We start from the raw sequence: 18,058 nt of genomic DNA, 5'->3' as shown, positions 1-18,058 counted from the left end.
ATGTCACTGCAGTGTAGAAAAGCAATAGCTATTTGGAAAATATGAAAAGGAAACAGTAATTTTTCCACCCACCCACTAGTAGGTACTCAATGAAATTAGCAGGCAACAAGTCTGAAACAAATAAAACAGCATATCCATATACAAACAGCCACTGTCTTGTGCTATACTATAGCTGTGCTGAAGGGCAGGATCACTAGATGGGTTCCCAAGATGTACTTAGTCTCATTGCCAGTGGAATTTTTTAACTTGTTTCCTTTGAATAGTAGACAGAGACAGACAGACCTACAAACACTGCTGTGTGGTGATATATCATATACTGCTTTTGAAATTATCCTTAGCTTTAAAAGTACTTTCCAGTAAAACTATACTTAACTCCTCTTGGACTTATGAAACTAGTTTCACAATTCATTGGACTCTAGCCAATGACCAGGGAAACAGCTCTGTTTTTGGAGCTCCCAGGAGGTAGAAACTCTGATAGCTATGTTATTTCCTTCATTTAGGGGAAAACAGTTTCAGACTTACTGACCCCTTGCAGTTGATTAGCTTGAAGAATCTCCGATACAGAAACTGCTAAACACAAAGCTTGGCTCAAGTCTGAATCGTCGTCTTTGAGACCCAGCAAGCTGCTGCCAAACAGAGTGTGGTTGTCCTGTAATTGTAAGAGAAAACACTAGTTATGGCCAACATTAAGGCTATGTGCTAAATAAAGACACCAAACCAAGACCTAGACGGTGTCCTATTTGTGACCCTCAACTATGTACTTGCTCAATTCAGAAAGACTTCAAAAAGAGATGCAAATGCATGTCTTTAAGTGCAATTTCACACTATTATGGGGGCTCTGTGCATACTGCTGCTTTGGCTCTCATTTTGTCAAATAGAAGATCTCTCATAAGCTCTTTCTCCTGATCAATGTGTCAAAATACCCTTCTAAAATCGTGTCCAACAGCTGATAGACATGGTTTATTGGTTACATTTTTGGAAACACATTCCTTTGTCTCCATAGACAGGTAATAGGTATGATCCACTAAAGCCTAAAGCATGACCCTCTCTCTCCCCTCAAACCCACCAGCAGAGGCAGAGATACTGCAACTGTAAATGACCTCCGGCACTTCCCTGTTCCTGGCGAGTAGATTTTGCATCAGCCTTTGTTGAACAGTATTCCAAGATCAGCAAGCACTACAGATAGTTTTTCCAGCTATTGCCATGAAAATGGTAGCATAGATTCTATACTAGGCATATAGTAGCTGTACTAAAAGCCCATATCACACTTGCTTCTTTGATAGTATAGCATTCATATAGCAGTGGTGGCTTTTACTTTTTTGTATTATGATGGGAAAAACTCCTTGTCATGCATCTGATTTGTGGCTCAGAAAATCCAGTATTCTAAAGCAGGTTCAGGATTTCACAAGCCTACTGAAAGTCAAAAAGAACATGCTAGCAATTCAGTCTTTAAACTGATCTGCATATGTAACTATGAATATTTCCATTATCTGCTTTTGTAGATAATAATCCCAAGGGTTCTATTTTGGAAAAGAATTGTAGAAAATATTTTATTATTTATTAGCCAATTATGGAAATAAAATGAAAGGAATGAATCCCTAACTATACAAAGTACAATTTCTTTTCTGATTTCTATTCAGATTCCTGTCTACAGTCACCCCCCAAAAAGCTGGTTTACAATAATATTATGACAGAGTTAAAAATAATGCCATCAAAAATATAGAATAAAATGTGATCATATTACACGTAGCTTTACATTTATTTCCCCAAGCCTCAATACAGCATTTCTGCCCCCAGAAGTGTGTAGCAAGTGGGAAATAATATAATGTTCAACTGCATTTTGCTCCTGCGACACGAAACTGAATGAAGCATACTTGAATAATGCTGTTTTGGAATGAGTGCCAACTTACATAACTGAAAATCAATGCTTTTCAAAGCCATTTGAATGTTGGCACAAGCCGCTCCAGGACTTGTTCCAAACAGTGATAAACTGCTGTAGTATCCCAAATGGTTTCGCAGCTACTGTTTCAAAAAGAAAAAGCTGCATCCCCAGAAAGGCCGGGTTTGATTAAGTGCCAAGGTCCAAACCAAATTTGTTGCAACTGGCTAAGCAGTGGGAAAGTATCCTGAAATCACTTCTGGGAACACTGTACTGTGTATAAAGCTGAGGCGACACGTGAGACCGAAGGCTTGGAATTATTATTATTGGAATGACTCAGTGAATGAACAAAAAATTAATATGACAATGCAAGCTTCTAATATTATCTACCCTTTACACAGTTCACCCTATAAATTTGCATGTCGTTTGTGGCAGGCACTATGCAATGACTCTGCATGCAAGCAAAGGAAGGAAAGGATACGGCAAGGTAGTTTTCCTCTTCCTCCCTAAATGGCAGCTGCTGCAAAGGCAAATGATGAGGAAGGCAGGGAAGTGGGAGAAGGCAAATCCAATATATTCTGTGGACCCAAACCTCAACCAGCTAACCAGGCAACCAGCTTTTCACTCTCAGGGGAGCAATAAACTTATTCACCACCACATGTTCTGCTTCCTCCTGTTCCTGGTGGGCAAGGTGCTTAAGGTTTAAGAGCCAATGGGAAGCAGACAAGGAAATTTGCTATGCCATCACCTGTCATGTAGTTAGTTGCCTCTGTATCCTTACACCTGCATACAGAAAAGCTGGGTTGTAGTCTCAGCCTTCTGTGACGCTCAAAGTAACATTTGGGCCGATAAAAATATAAGCTAAAAAAAAAAAAAAGAGGCACTGCAGCACAAGACAGGCACCCATATTTGATCTAGACTTTTTTGATAGAGAATATATAACCCAAACTGTTCAACTGTCTCAGGCTCACCACTTCTACATATCATAAAATCAGGCCTGGGAGCCCTTGCTTGATTCCGATGTGATGTTGCTATGCAGAATACCCTTGGGAAACACCCTAAGTGCTTGTCAATTACCTTTCTGAAGGAAGCTGGAGTTTTGCTACAATAATACTGTGCCAAGGAGAAAAGGTCCTCTATATCTTCTACTTCCAAACTGGCAGGGGATTTTTCTAGGAATTCTGAAACATATAACAGGGAAATTAGGGTCTGGGGCATTTAAAAACCAAACATTAAAATTTGTGTTTGCCAGAAGTAAAATGTATTTTATTTATTTTTTTAAAAAACAGTAGAATTACTCAAGCCAACATGTTTGCAGCTGAACCTCTTTTAGACACTCTAGCACTTTTTGGTTAAAGAGCTCAAATATTTTCTATTTCACTACTTCTATGGCAGTCAGCTTCATCACAAATGGCACGTGTCATTGGTGTAGGAGGAGACTCCCAAGTCCCATGGTAATAAAGGAGCACATCCTGGCTGCCTGAGCAACCATGACAATGTTCATTTCCATTTGTCCACCAAAGTGAGAAATGACAGAGCAGTGCATCCCTTAAATCCTGTACAAAGCCACATACTTTCCCAACATCCAAACCACAAATTTTGCTGGTGTGCATTTCTTCAAACACTCAATGAGAAGAGGTCTCATTTGTCTGCTGCCTTCACAAACAACTGTTCTACATTTAAAAAAAAGAGAAATATGCCATCTTGTAGGTCCACAGAAAAATATTTCAGATTCTCCAGATTCTTGCAGGTGTGCAAGGAACCATTAATCATAGCGAACAGCGAACAAAGTCAAATATAGGTTCATCTGAGTATGGCTGAACTGGGCAGAACTGACAAAGTAGGCAGGGGGAGCACACAAGCCTGCCCTGTATATTATGCCGCACTGCAATCTGAAGTTCAAAACATCTGGAAGGAACTTTGATTCGTGTTTTTTTTAAATAACCTTGCAGGAGGAGAGGGCAGATGGCGTGGATGCTCAAAGCTGCTGTAGCCTTCTTCACATAATGCTAAACCATCGTTTAGATTTGCATCTGATCTGGCCCCAAAAGAACTAGGCTCATCTTTTTAAGAACCAACTCTTTCAAAAGGTGAAAGTTAAGGGCCAGCTTAATTCTTCCATATCAGTGGGGTTTCCAAGCACCTAACCTTAGCAATATAGTGCCTAAGGATTTTTTTTCCTGCAGTTGCAGCAGCATTAGAATGGCAGGACTTACTCACAACATCTTCTTTGTCATCTGACTCTGGTGCTAAGATGAATTCTCTGGAAAGAGGCAAAAGCGGAGATAAGGTGTAAGCACACAAAGTAGAGACAAGTCTATGTGGCCAACTAATTTGTTGCCCTGCATTAACTATATACTCACTTTGCATTAACAAGGATGATAAGCATTAGGAAATAAATGAAGAATGGATCTGCTAGCTGTAGGTATCCGTCCCATATTGCACGAGTGACTTCATGAGAACAGTAGCTTGAAAACAGGCATCCAAGCTGGAAAGTTGAAGGAATGAAAGGAAAGTCAAGCAAGTTTGTAGTTAACATTATTATATTCATAAACTACCTGGAGGGAGGGGGAATAATTAATACTCCAAAATCCAAAACCCTTGGGGTGCCTTTCAACTCTACAGTTTTATGATTCCATGTACTTATTAGAAGAGTCCCTTGAAATCATGGAGACTTACTTCTAAGAGTAAGGACTAAGGCTACAATCCTACACACACCTATCTTGGAGAAAGCATTGCTGAACTTAATTCAGAATAAACTTGGGACTTACTTCAAAGTAAACTTGCACAGAATCATGTTGCACGTATCCTAAAACTTCAGCTATGTTTGTATTAAAAGGCAGTTTTACCCATTTCCTGTGAATCCTGGTCAGTTTTAAATATATTGCAGTGTCATAGCTTCCCAAACACCATTGAGGCTTCCTTAGCAAAAATCTGAATGCCAGTAAAACTCTGCAACCAAATATTTGGAAATAGCAGCTGCATAGTAGAGTGTGTCTAAAGTGCACACAGCGTATCTTCTACATTACAAATAACCACCCTAGTCTTCTTCCTAGTCTTCCTGGGAATTACAATTCTGCCAGAAGAGTAGGATTTTGCAACAAACAGGAACCTCAGTTTCTTTGGCCATTACAATAATAATTATGTACCATAAGTGTTTACAGTTACTGTTTTGCTTATTAAAATGCCAATCTTTTGAGCATGGGATTCATTTTTAGAGACACATTTGTGCCCTATCTGCTAAGCGGACATCAGAATATTATAATGCCTAGCATCTAATTTTAATACAATAAGGTCCCCTCACAGATTACACATGCCTTTTTTTGTTTAAGCTTCCTTATTTAGCAAATGATACTTTTTAAAATTACTACAGAAGTATGCTTTTCATTATGTTTCCCTACTTTCACTTTATTACCCAGTTGAGTGCATATGAGTCTGGGGTCATCTTTTTGGTGTCAAGAAAAGAGCACAGCTCTGGCTCATGGTACTGGAGGAGCAGCCGGAAGAGATGAAATGGTCTCCCTTTCAGGAAGCAGTCCCTTAAAAGAAGAATAGCAAAAGTGCACATGAAACAGAAGCACAATTATTCTTATTGCACACAACTTTCTATTCTTAAACAAAATGAACAGAGCATTAAAATTGAAGTCATAGACACCTGTGACAATAAAAATATCAGGCTCAGTTTGTAGCTTTGTTTCATACACACATGACAATGGAAAACACCGTCTATCAAACCCACAACAGAAAATTATTCCATTCTTTGAAAACAGCTAGTAAAGCCTCTGTCCTGGAAAAGAGTAGGTGGGTTTTAGGGGAAGACGGCAAACAACATTTAAAACCAGAGTGCACTTGAATATATTTTTTCTTTACCTGGGGATGTACTTATTCATGATAGCATAGAAGCAGTTGTATAAGTCACTTCGTGGAAGTCGAAGATGCACCAATGGCTTAAGTAGATATGTCCAACTAAGGCTAGAACTGTATTTGACATTACGAGATTTACAATAGAAGGTAATCACAGATTCAATATCCAAAAGTAATACTTTCTCCTCCTCCTCTGGCACTGACAGCTGATCTGAAAACAGACAAATATCAAAACCATGTTGAAAATGTGTCATTTTTCACTTCATTCACTGGTAGTACCTGTCATGCTGGGATCACTCTCAGAAACCGGAAATGTCAGAGAGCAAGAGAGGGCACTTCATACGCAGCTGCTATAGTGCTGTACCAACACAACAAGGCAACGAAGATCTAATAAGTCCCTTAAGTGCACCAATACTGCTGATACACCCACTCTGCTACTTTCCCCTTCTAACTGCACCTCTAAGATTGCATCTGATAATTCTCTATAATACCCGACAACATTAAGGAGTATTTTTTTTATGGGTGTGGATGCAAAAGAAGAGCTGGAAAGCCTCAGTGTACCTGTGGAAGCTCATGAATGGCCCTTTGGGCTCTGTCTCATTGTTATAATGCACAATAGCTCTCCCTGAATAGAGAGAAAGACATTGTTGCACTAGGCTGCATGATTATGCACTCAGCTGCTCATTTGACAGCAGACATAAGTCATCTCACATGAGCAATCAACTGGAAAATTGCACTGTGAATGCTAAAATTCTACTGTTGCACGTTCATGTTTGAAAGTTCTCTGAGAAGGGAGCTTTAGACTGCAAGGTGAGCGACTGCAGAATTCATTCATTCACCTTTTTTAGGGACAGAGGCTGCTTTTTTCAGTTCAACAAAAAGCAACTGCTGATAAGTAAACATTTATCTAAGTGATAATGGCTTTTATTCATTCATTCATACATACATACATACATACGATTTATACCCCTGCCTTTTTGTAAAAATAACACTCTCAGGACAAAAACAAGTTATTTTAATATTTACAATATTTTAAAAGGCCAATATTTTTAAAGCCCTAGGAAAATAAAGACATCTAGAGAAAGCCTGCCAATCCTAGTATGGTAGCACGGTCCACATTTAGCCATCTGATTATTGCACAAAATAAAATGTATTAGCAGGGTCATTAAGGTAATGACGGCATTAATATACTTTTCAGCAATAATTCATAAAAGAGGCTGGCAAGACTACCAAGATATTTCAGCTAGACTTTACTGAAGTAATTCTGAAGTAATTCTCCACAGGTCTTAGAGCGGCGATAGGACAGGAAGGTAATTCTTCCGGAGAGAATAAAGTGTTCAGAAGGGTTTCAGCCTAGCAATTTAATCTTATTTCAGACTTACCAACCAGTTCTTGACAATCTTTATGAATCAGTGTCTGTTCCGGCAGATCTAGACAGCCATCCCATGATGCCAAACTGTCTCCTTTACCTGCAACATTCAGTGCAATCTAAAAACACATACAAGAGAGGGTGGAAAACCTTCAGTATGTTTCAGTGTGCACAAGATTCAATTCTTAAACCTGAATTATTTAAAATTATTCAAAAAAACATTTTTAAATGCAAATGTAGGAAGCTTTTAAAATTATCTCTTTATAACTTTCAGCATTCTTGAATAGTAAACTTCCTTAACGTTTATGTTTAATACAAAGTAACCATTCTAGATCAGACTTATGGTGGTTATTTATTCTATTAATGCAAAAAACAATGAAACAATGTTATTCTGTAGCACCTTAGAAACTAAGTAAGTTTGTTCTGGGTATAAGATTTTGTGTGCATGCACACTTCTTCAGATATATGAAAGCTTACACCCAGAACAAACTTACTGGTCTCTGAGGTGCTACTGGACAACATAGTAAAGGTAAAGGTAAAGGGTCCCCTGACCATTAAGTCCAGTTGTGGCCGACTCTGGGGTTGTGGCACTCATCTCACTTTATTGGCCGAGGGAGCCAACGTACAGCTTCCGGGTCATGTGGCCAGCAAGACTAAGCAGCTTCTGGCGAACCAGAGAAGCACACGGAAATGTCGTTTACCTTCCCACCGGAGCGGTACCTATTTATCTACTTGCACTTTTACGTGCTTTCAAACTGTTAGGTTGGCAGGAGCAGGGACCGAGCAACGGGAGCTCACACCGTCACAGGGATTCGAACCGCCAACCTTCTGATCGGCAAGCCCTAGGCTCTGTGGTTTAGACCACAGTGCCACCCGCGTCCCTCACCGGACAATACACACACACACACACACACACACACACACACACATCTCAACTGCGTCTGACCAACACGGCCTACCTGAATCTAGAACAATGTTATTCTGTGCACCTAAATAGCCAAAGCTCACATCCTACTTGTTCTGGTCAAATTAAGGGCCTGGCTACACATTATAAACTAGGGATGTGGAAACTTCTTAAGCCTGAGGGCCATATTCTCTTCCAGGCAACCTTCTGAGGGCCACATGCCAGAAGCAGGCAAGGCCAGAAGCAAAATTGGGCAGAGAAACAAATGTCACTTTTACCTCTGTACAGTAGTACAAAGGCTAATTATGGCGTAACTAGCCAGACATGCCTTCACCCAGACAAGCAAGAGGTATTGTCAGAGTTAGAGAACACATTCCAGCCTATTGGACTGTCAAACTGTTTCTGTATCTGTTTATAATACAAAAGTGAAACAAAATTTTCCTGGGGTGTAAAGTAAGGGGTGGGCCTGATAGAGAGGCTTGGCTGGAGGGCTGAATTTTTTTCCTGAGCCTGAAGCTTCCCCGCCCTGTTATTTTCAGAAACATGTAACAGTACCCCAATTCCCTTTTTGAAACAAAGAAGACCATTTCAGGATATGGGTGACTGGGACCTGAGAAAAAAATGGGGGAATGAGATGCCGGACCCTTTCCCAAATGGCTATTTCTCTGCTTCAGGCACATTTTCCCAGCTACTTTCCCTCCCTGTAGGATTCAAGAGGTGTTTGTCCTTTCAAACATGCATTTGGGACCCCCATGAAAAGCCTTTTGAGGAAGAAATCAAGAAACTGCAAGCTGGGAAAGGAACAAATGTCTTGTTCCTGCAATGCTTCTCCCTGTCCAACAGCACCCTCTGAAGTGACTTCTCCATCTGTGATATGGCCACTAACATACACTTTTGCTTATTATGTGCAGTGAGGCCATAAAAAAGATGCTGGAGGATATTTCATTTTGCATTTACAACATGAATGTGGATGTTTTAAACAAACGATGCCATAAAGTTAACTTTTATTGTTGTGCTTTCTTGTAAAAAGGAAGCAATTATTGGATTTAAAAACACATACACACATCAAGTATGAACCAAAATACAACTGAGACTGTTAGCTTTAGAATGCTAAAATTTAAGAGGTGACGGGCCTCCTCTAAGTGGTTCCTGTCTCTTTTGAAAGAGACCAAGAACTCAAGACAAATTATTACCTCTCAAAAAAAGGCCTTACCTTCCAGACCTTGGCTCTTAGGTCATCAGGCAAAGGTCTCCCTTGAATTATGTTTCGGACTGTTTCAAGATCACAACCACCTTCTTCTAGAGCTTCTGCAAGGTCATTCTCCCTGGAAAAGTTATCTTAAATAAGATTAAGTGAATTTAAAGCACCTCAACATGACCATCTCTTAGTACAGGCTTAATTATTATTTCTTATTACCCCAAAGTGATGTGCAAAATATTTTACACAAAGCTAAAAAAAACCCCGTTAAAAACACCCCAAGATGTACTTAAAACCAATATGAAGTGGGCACTCATTGCTTAATGGGGTGGGGGGTGGGGGAGAGCTGCAGAGATGTATCACACAATGGTTTAGCAAGCTGTTCTGTGAAGTGCCTCCCCCCTCAGAAGAGGGGCTTGGTACCAGCTGTGAGGGGATAGGTGAGGTGGTGGGTGAGGTGTAAAGGGATGGAGACAGGGTTTGGTCAAGTATTGGGGGAAGGGTTAGGGTTGGCAAAGGACAGGCAAGGCTGGCAAGCAGAGTGAGAAGAGATAACAGCCCCTAGTAATTTGCCTATAAATAGAAGCATACATGATTCAAGTTCCATCTCATTTGAAGTGAAGCACCTTAGATATTATATTCATCCTTCTGAAAATGAGACATGCTTTAGATTATATTTTAATGATCTGCCTTGTGGGTATGGGCATGTGCCGAAAGGGCTGGTGGAAAGAGATTAAAGAAACACTCAAATATTTATGGCACAAATCTTAACAGGTTTGATCCAGAGTTAAGCATGTAACTAGGTGGGTAGAAGCCAACTACCTCATTTCTCTGCTCCATGTCAGTCAACCCAGTCACCTGAAAATGCTCCGCCAGGGGTCTCCTGAATAGTACTGGGTATATAGCACAGCAGGCTGAGAGGGATGAAAGAATCCCTGAAAACTGGCAGCTTCTGTAAGCTGGAACTCCCTTCTTGGAAAGCACGCCCACCCAAATTTTCCTTTTCTATATCCTCAGGAACTACTACTTACCTTTAAAAAGTGGGGAGGGGAAGTTCTGCCTCTGGGGAGCCACCAATGGGGGCAAACGTTTAACAGCTCAGAAAACAGAAAAGAGGGCTCCTGAACGCTAATACCTTCTGGCGATGGCAGCAACCCAAAGGGATAAGAGGGCCCTTTTATAGGTATGAAGAGGGCTTTTCTCCCCATTTTTATATCTCATTGCAGCCTGCCTATGGAGACAAAACTGCCCTCCCCCACTCATAGGCAGAGAATGGGACAACCTACACACACACACCTGTGTGTGTGAATGTGTGTGAGAGGTCTATATGTCAAGTATGAGTGCATGTGTGTACACATGTATGTGCGACTGTGTGCACACACATAATGCATATGGCCCTCAACACAACCCTTGAGCTGAAAAAGTTTAGAAGTTAACAGTGCTTTTCGTAGACAGTGGTAAAATGGCTGATCTCAAAATAATATTGATTTGTCAAGATGTAATGAAATGGGGGTGAAAAAAGCAAGAAAAGAAGAGCTCTGGGGGTGATTTTATAAGTTAGTATATACTATACTGTACTATATCATGCTAACATAAACTGTACTATCTTGCTGTTGGGAGAAGGCAATGGTTCCCCTGCTGTTCTTATTCAGCAGCGTATGAACTTATTATTATTGCTTGCTAAGCCAAACTAGGATCTCTTTCATCTTTTAATTATTTCACTATAATGAACACCTGTTTTGGAACAACTCATTGATCAGCCAGCTGGAACCTTGGAAAATTAATCTCCTCCTAGGCTGCTGAAGCGCTTATTCATATGCTCCTCAGAGATGTAATGATGCTTTTTTATCTCTCCTCTCTTAATAATAGTCACTCATTGCTTCTGCCTATATTCTCAAGAGAGTCCTGTTATAAAAACACTGCATACATTCTGAGAACCTCAGATTCAAATGTTCTATGTATTTCCTCCAGTAACGCATGTGTTAAGAGCACAGCAGCCAGTTCAACAAGTTATACGCTGACTTTGATGTGCCAATGAATTTGGTCTCCTTTGGCTCACACCCAGAACTTCCTTGCCAATCACCTTTTCCCAAAGCCCAGGCAAATAGCTCTTCTGTTAGGGTCAACCCTCAAAAAGCAGCCCTTCGCTTTATGGTGCCTTCCATAATTTAAGATTGCCAATGAAACTACAGTATTATTTGGAAATTATTACCTTCAAATGTGAAAAACTTGATTGAGTCTTGGAAAATTCTCACAGAATTTAGTTAGTTCCATTGTAGTAATAACCACATTTTAGCAACAATAAGGAAGCTCAGACACATTCTTAACTACCACTGGAAATTCCCTCTACCACAGTCTGAAGGTGGTTGGAGTGTAACCACCTCTTCCGTTTCATCATGTCTGCCTTATTCAGTTCTCAGTCCTGCATTCCTCATGGCCAACGCAAATGTTTGTTTCTCCCATGTGAGCCTGATTCATGTGCGTAAAAGAGGAACTTCCATCATCCTCCATTCTACTACATGTATGCTTTGTGTTGCTCTCTGCTGGACCATCATCAATTATTATGATAAAGATCCATGTGTTTGAGGAAGAAAATGAGACCATGTAGATTGCTTCTGTTCAAAATTCCAACTAGCCAGCCATGTTCTGTGATACTCAGTTACATTCCCCCCCCACCCTCCAGTTTTCAATTTTTATGCTCCAACTATTAGTCAGTATTCTATGCCCACTGAATTTACACAAAAGTGAATTCAGCTTTTCTGCGTAGCTAGTTTAGCATAGTGGCTAAGAGCCCATGTTACAAATGAAAAGGTCCCTGGTTTGAACCTTGTCTCTACTGTGACCTCATAAGGTGGCCACTCTGCCTCAGTCTTAATCTTCCCATCTGCAATATGGGGGGTTAATAATACTGACTTACTTTACAGTGTTGTTGTCAGTATTGCTTTACACATTTGCAAGTGCTATACAAATGTTAAGTATTGTTGTTGTTGCTTTTTTTTTTTTTTAAAAAAAAAAGCTAGGCAGCCGGTGCAGGTCTCAAACCGCTGGAAGGTATTGGGGGATCCAAGCAATGTGTTGGTCGATGGAACCACTGGGCTAAGCTGGCACCAAGTATTGTTGTTGTTATCATTATGCAGTAGTTTGGTATTCTATGAATGAGCGTTTTACTTTTAAAACTGTACTGTACTATTGTGAGACTCCTTATTCCTGCGTATTTCCAGTAATTTAATGTAATTCCAAAGGAAGGAGTTGAATATTGTATGGGGAGGGCCAGGGAAACGTTGCACATAAAAGCTGCATTCTAACACTTTTAATGCCCTTTTCACTAACAGTTTCACAATGATTTTCTTCTGCTTTTTACATCTTATTTCCCAACTCTTCTTGACATAATTTCTCATTTAAAAAATATTTGCTAAATACCCATTTCGTGTTTTATGTGTTTAGCGAGGGGACAGGGAGTAAGAAAAATAGGCACGATTCTGTTCCAAATTACCAGCACAACACTGGTACATGAGATAAAGCTAGCAGGCTACTGTCCAAACAGAATTCTCTACATGACTGGCCACATTAAGGCAAAATGCGCAGTATGATTTTTAGAGAGCTAGTTACTACTTTAAGCAAAATGGACCAAGCCCATATGTTACACTTGAAAAAAGTCAGGCTCCTAACCCTTAAAAAGCTGCTACTGGAGTCTAGACATTTTAATTCCCTCCAATCCATGCAGAGTAGTTCCTAAAAATCTTACACTGGGTTGTTTAAAAAAAGGAAAACTCTTCATTTTGATTCCCTGAAACAAAGATTCAAGAACTCTGCCACTGTCACTCTCTCAGACTACATGGAAACTCAAGTACATTTTCTGAAACATGATCATGAGCTAAAATTTCCAAAGTGTTTTTGACAACTGCTAGTATCCATATGAGGTACTCTTTGTCTTTATAACAATCAGGATTTTCCCAAGACCTCCCACAATGGATCAATACATTCCCCAAAACACATATTGCTAGAAATTTGGTGACAACCATGAATTCTGACATGTGCCTAGAATATAAAATTTCTGGATTCTAGCAGAGATCCTTATATTCTTTTTGGGTTGCATGTATATGAAGAACTTAAGAAGTCTATCTCCAGGAAGTCACAATTGCAGGACCATAACAGACAAGTTCAATCCTGGAGGTGACCCTAGAATAAAATAATTTGTATGCTAGTGCTTAGCCCTGACTTTCATTAGCGCCATTAGTTTTTGCACCTTCTACCCAAGACTTCTCTCTAAACCACGCTTATCCAATGTACTTCTGTGTTTGTTAAAAAGTAAGCAGAAAAGACTGTAAAGACCTTCCAACATCACAATGCCCTTTGGAATTCTCCAGCAGTCTTTGCTTACGTTATAACCTCCAAACTCATTTGCTCACCGTCATATCACACAGTACACCTATTTCTTGTCTCATCTATCTAGTACAAACTTTGCCACAGTAAAATTATAACTTGTAGGCTTTCTCTCAGAATGCGCTTGACAATGTTATAAACAAGTGGCAACATGCTTAATATTGCTGAGTAAGAGATACTAATAACTAAGTGCATCATTTACATTGTGACATGACAAATGCTTAATAAATAACAGACCCCATTCAACCTCCCTGCAAACTTTGTCCAAATAAATCAGAATGAATGTTCAATAAACAGGTTGACTAGAAGCTACCTGTGATAAGTGAAGTTTGAGGTCTGCTGCAAGTTACATGGAGTGCTACTCTAATTCAGTATATGGCAGCACATTAAATCTTTTTGAACCCAGACTGGAATTTGGAAGCAATCCCATTATAAAGAAAGCTGGACTCTCCATTTGTGACATAAAGCAAAACAAAAGGTCCAGTATTTAAGTCTAAAAATTAACTTTTTAGATAGAAACTCCTTGAAACAGCCACACACTAGAAATCATAAAGGAGAGTAATCATGCACCAAATTTAGCCAACTTGAATATTCTGACACCACTGGATAGTGAACCTGACATGTGGTAATTTTTTTCTTACCTAAAGAAATCTAGAAGAACAGATAATTTGGCGTTAATTACTGTAAGCTATATTGTATATGTAGGTTACAGTAATTAACGCCAAATTAATTAAAGCCAAAACTGTTTATGCACAGGCAAAAGATGCACCAAATATATAAGTCATAATCATACAGTGAAAGGACAAAACTAAAGATCACTTTTATGTGTACTATCCAATCAGGTGAGACCAGATTCTATTCATAACAACAGCAAGGTGTTTGTTTGTGTGTGTGTATTCTCTAAGGCTCTAATCCAAATAAACAAGCAACCAGTCATGCTGCAGAGTATAAGTCCTGCGGAATGTCCTCCTGTCAGACGTCAAGGAAATAAACTACTATCTGACTTTTAGAAGGCATCTGAAGGGAAGTTTTTAATGTTTGATGTTTTAATTTGTTGGAAGCCGCCCAGAGTGGCTGGGGCAACCTAGTCAGATGGGTGCCATATAGATAATAACTTATTATAATTAGAATTATTATTACTCAGAAACTAGGTCAGTTGAATTTAGAGGGTGTTACTTCTATGATAACATGGGAAAGATCCAAGTATATTAGTATCATAGCAGTTTTGTAGAAAGAAAAAGTTTGAACAAAAGTCCACTCCAAATTAAAGTTAGAAAAGATGAACTCGCTTAGACATTTTCCTGAAACTGAGTTGAAAACTGCCAAGAACATGAATGTTCAGGTCAGATTTTAAAACAATTGACACCACACTAACTAAAATGAAAATACGTTAGGCACACATATTGGGCTGGATCATATAGATGCAATGAAAATTAAGTCAGCTTTAGTGTGAACCCTTAAGAAATGCCATGCTGAATGAGATGGAGATCTGGCTAACTTTGCATTATTCTAGTCACACCAACAGCTAACCAGAAGCGTGTGAGATGCTCACAGGTGAAGCGTGAAGATGACGGGCATCCCCCCAATAGTGTTTATGTCCTCAGCATCCAGTAACTGGAGCCTCTGCATAGGGAGCGCCATTCAGCCACCGTTACTAGTGGGGAACAGCAGTTATGCTAAACAGTAGCAAACCGGGGGCGGGGAGGAGAGTCCAAGGTGCTCAGCTGTAAACCTCACCGGGTGGACCTTGATCCAGCTCAGCTCTCAGCCCAAACTGAACCACAGGGCTGCTAAGAAGGTGTGCAAGAAGCTGCTTGAAAGAAGGGTGTTCCGGATAACTGAATGCCATAATAGGTTATACAGATCATACACCCGATCCCAGACCCAGATCCCACCCCGCCCGCCACCCCCTTGAGAAATGCCGCTCTGTTTAGGGAAGCTTTTAATGTTTAATAGGTTATTGTATTTTAGTGTTTTGTTGGAAGCCGCCCAGAGTGGCTGGGGGGACCCAGCCAGATGGGCGGGGTATAAATAATAAATTAATTATTGTTGTTGTTGTTGTTGTTGTTGTTTCGAAGGAGCCTGGGTTTAAGGGGTGGGATGGGGATGGATCCCAGCCTTGGCTTTAAGCCCAACGTGACAGCTCGTCCTTCTCCTCTATCGGGAGCGAGCAGGGGCAAGCCGAGAGCCCTGCCTGTTCCCTCGAGACACCGGCCCTTGCGAGGGAAGAGGCAGAAGGGACCTGCCCACGGCAGGCGGGATGGAGTCGGTCCGCTCCAGCAGCCGCGGCCAGCCAGGAGGCTTCGGGCTGGGGCTGCCCAGAGCCTCAGGCATTCCGGGCAGGGCAGGACGGGGCGGTTTCTGTGACGAGAGGCGGCGAAGGTGGGAAAAGCGACCCCCGCCCGCCCGCCCCCCTCTCCGGAGAACTCCATTAACCGACGGATTGTCCAACTCACCAGCTTCTCGGTGGGAGCGCTTCCTCCGCTCCCGCCATAGCTGTTGACGTGCCCCACCAGCGAAGCCGTAAAGTGCGGCCGACATAGTCAAGGTTTTCTGTCGCATCCCCTCCTCCTTTCGACACGGCTGCCGTAAAGCGCAGCATTCGCGCATAGATTTACGAAGAAGGAACTGGCGCACAGCCTTTAGATTCCGAGTCCCCTTTGCAAGCTCTTTCCCCACCCCGCTTTTCGTTCGTGCGTTTGGTTTTGTCCCTGGACAGAAGTGTTTCTGTTTCCCCATAAGAAAAAAATATGTATTTATGGAGGTAACCATGATTTTATTTATTCATTATATTTCACTCAAATGAATCCCAAAGCAGCTTACAAGCAATAAACAAGTGTGATAGAACATAATACAGAACACCATACATCCGGCATAAATAATGTAGTATAATTAACATCGTAAGCGAAATGATTGCAACCTATTGAACACTGCTAACAAAGCAATAACTAGATATCCCAATTAGAGCAAAAGTCATATCACACGATTATCCAATCAGTGCACCATCTATTAGTGATGTTGTGAGAAGGATGCAAGCCCGAAATGTAGACACTGGTGCTTTCAAAAGCGAACTGACTTTTGCATTGTAAACGGCTTGTCGCGATACTGTATTGCAAATGGTTCTCCAGCAATAGGGCTGGTGTGTGTGTGTGTGTGTGTGTGTGTGTGTGAAAAACCAACATGATTTTTCCAAAGAAGGCTAAATCTGAATTAAACTTGGGGTGGCACTCTCTAGAGGACCCTTTCATGAGCCCTTACCGCTCCGGACCAGCACCCCGTGCACAAACGCCCGCATCCTAAAGCCGCTTATTCACAAGCAAAGCACGCGGAGGCGGAGCGACGACCACGCGGCGTCGGAGTAAAGCTGCCTTCTCTTCCCGAGGGCGGTGCCGCGCTCGTTGCTCGGGACGCCTGCGGAGTCCGCGTCCCACACCCGCCTCTCGGGGCGGACCTCGCCGTCCTGGTTAGGAGCAGGGCCAGCCGGCGGCTTCCTCCGCTCCTCCCCCTTCTCAGCCCTTGGTAGGAGCGGCGTGGCCTGCGGAGGACCTGCAGCATGGGGGACACCCTAGACGAGCCCTGGTGGGAACCACGTGAAGGCAGCGGCAGCAGTCCAGGTACCGAGCAGTGGCGTTTGCTGGTGACTGAGGAAGTTCAAAAGCAAAAGCCTTGCTTTGCCTCAGACTTTCTTTTGGCCTTCTTAGAGTTTGGTTGGCCGCCTGTCGTGGATGTTTCAGTGGAGATTCCTGCATTGCAGGGGGTTGGGCTAGATGACCCTCTAGGTCTAGGGTCTCTTCCAACTTTGTGACTTTCCTCTCTCGCTCTCTCTCCTCTACACATTTTGTCTCCACTTGGGCAAAGCAACTCAAATCTTTGCTTTCCAGCCCCAACCTCTGATTTATTGCGCTCTCTTCACTGCTAGAGTTTTCCTCCTGGTGAGATGTGGGGCTAGTGCCGGGTTTACGCATAAGCTAAACAAGCTATAGCTTAGGGCCCCACTCTCTTGGTGCCCCCCCAAAAAATTAAAGGAAAAAATCAACTGGATGTATATTTCCAAAATACAGTGGTACCTCGGGTTACATATGCTTCAGGTTACAGACTCCGCTAACCCAGAAATCATGCTTCAGGTTAAGAACTTTGCTTCAGGATGAGAACAGAAATCGTGCTCCAGCGGCGTGGCAGCAGCAGGAGGCCCCATTAGCTAAAGTGGTGCTTCAGGTTAAGAACGGACCTCCGGAATGAATTAAGTACTTAATCTGAGGTACCACTGTATAAGATAAAAAACAAATAAAATAAAACCTACATACAGCAGCAGTGTTTAGTTTTGTGTAGGCTTCTATTTGTTATGTGCAAGTGGCTTTAGATACCTATTAGGTCCATAAATTACCATATAGCATAGATTCAACACAAAAAACAGCAACAATTTGTTGTTGACACAGGACAGCTGGACGTATAAAGGGCCTC

The 18,058-nt window shown here is 41.5% G+C and overlaps 2 protein-coding genes across 4 annotated transcripts in view; one reads left to right on the top strand and one right to left on the bottom strand.

Moving 5' to 3' along the window:
* TBC1D23 (TBC1 domain family member 23) overlaps positions 1–16,366 on the bottom strand; it is a 31,031-nt gene extending 14,665 nt beyond the window's left edge. For 2 of the 3 annotated variants that reach the window (XM_081002685.1, XM_081002686.1), the window contains exons 1-9: positions 16,054–16,366; positions 9,230–9,354; positions 7,126–7,231; positions 5,750–5,954; positions 5,295–5,418; positions 4,243–4,367; positions 4,096–4,142; positions 2,957–3,060; positions 527–649 (exon numbers count right to left, since the gene is read on the bottom strand). In XM_081002685.1, the coding sequence (XP_080858811.1) occupies positions 527–649; positions 2,957–3,060; positions 4,096–4,142; positions 4,243–4,367; positions 5,295–5,418; positions 5,750–5,954; positions 7,126–7,231; positions 9,230–9,354; positions 16,054–16,336 (1,242 nt within the window). In that variant the 5' untranslated portion in view covers positions 16,337–16,366. The remainder of the gene's footprint in view (positions 1–526; positions 650–2,956; positions 3,061–4,095; positions 4,143–4,242; positions 4,368–5,294; positions 5,419–5,749; positions 5,955–7,125; positions 7,232–9,229; positions 9,355–16,053) is intronic. The other variant, XM_081002687.1, reaches the window with a different exon arrangement.
* Positions 16,367–16,988: 622 nt separating this feature from the next.
* CMSS1 (cms1 ribosomal small subunit homolog) overlaps positions 16,989–18,058 on the top strand; it is a 177,898-nt gene continuing 176,828 nt past the window's right edge. Inside the window, exon 1 of the mRNA XM_081002770.1 lies at positions 16,989–17,211. Coding sequence (XP_080858896.1) covers positions 17,151–17,211 — 61 coding nt within the window. The 5' untranslated portion in view covers positions 16,989–17,150. The remainder of the gene's footprint in view (positions 17,212–18,058) is intronic.

This window comes from Podarcis pityusensis (assembly GCF_964106645.2).
Source record: "Podarcis pityusensis genome assembly, chromosome: 4".
In the NCBI taxonomy this organism is placed as follows: Eukaryota; Metazoa; Chordata; class Lepidosauria; order Squamata; family Lacertidae; genus Podarcis; species Podarcis pityusensis.
Note: the sequence above shows the minus strand (reverse complement) of the source record. Positions and strands in the feature narration are given on the sequence as shown.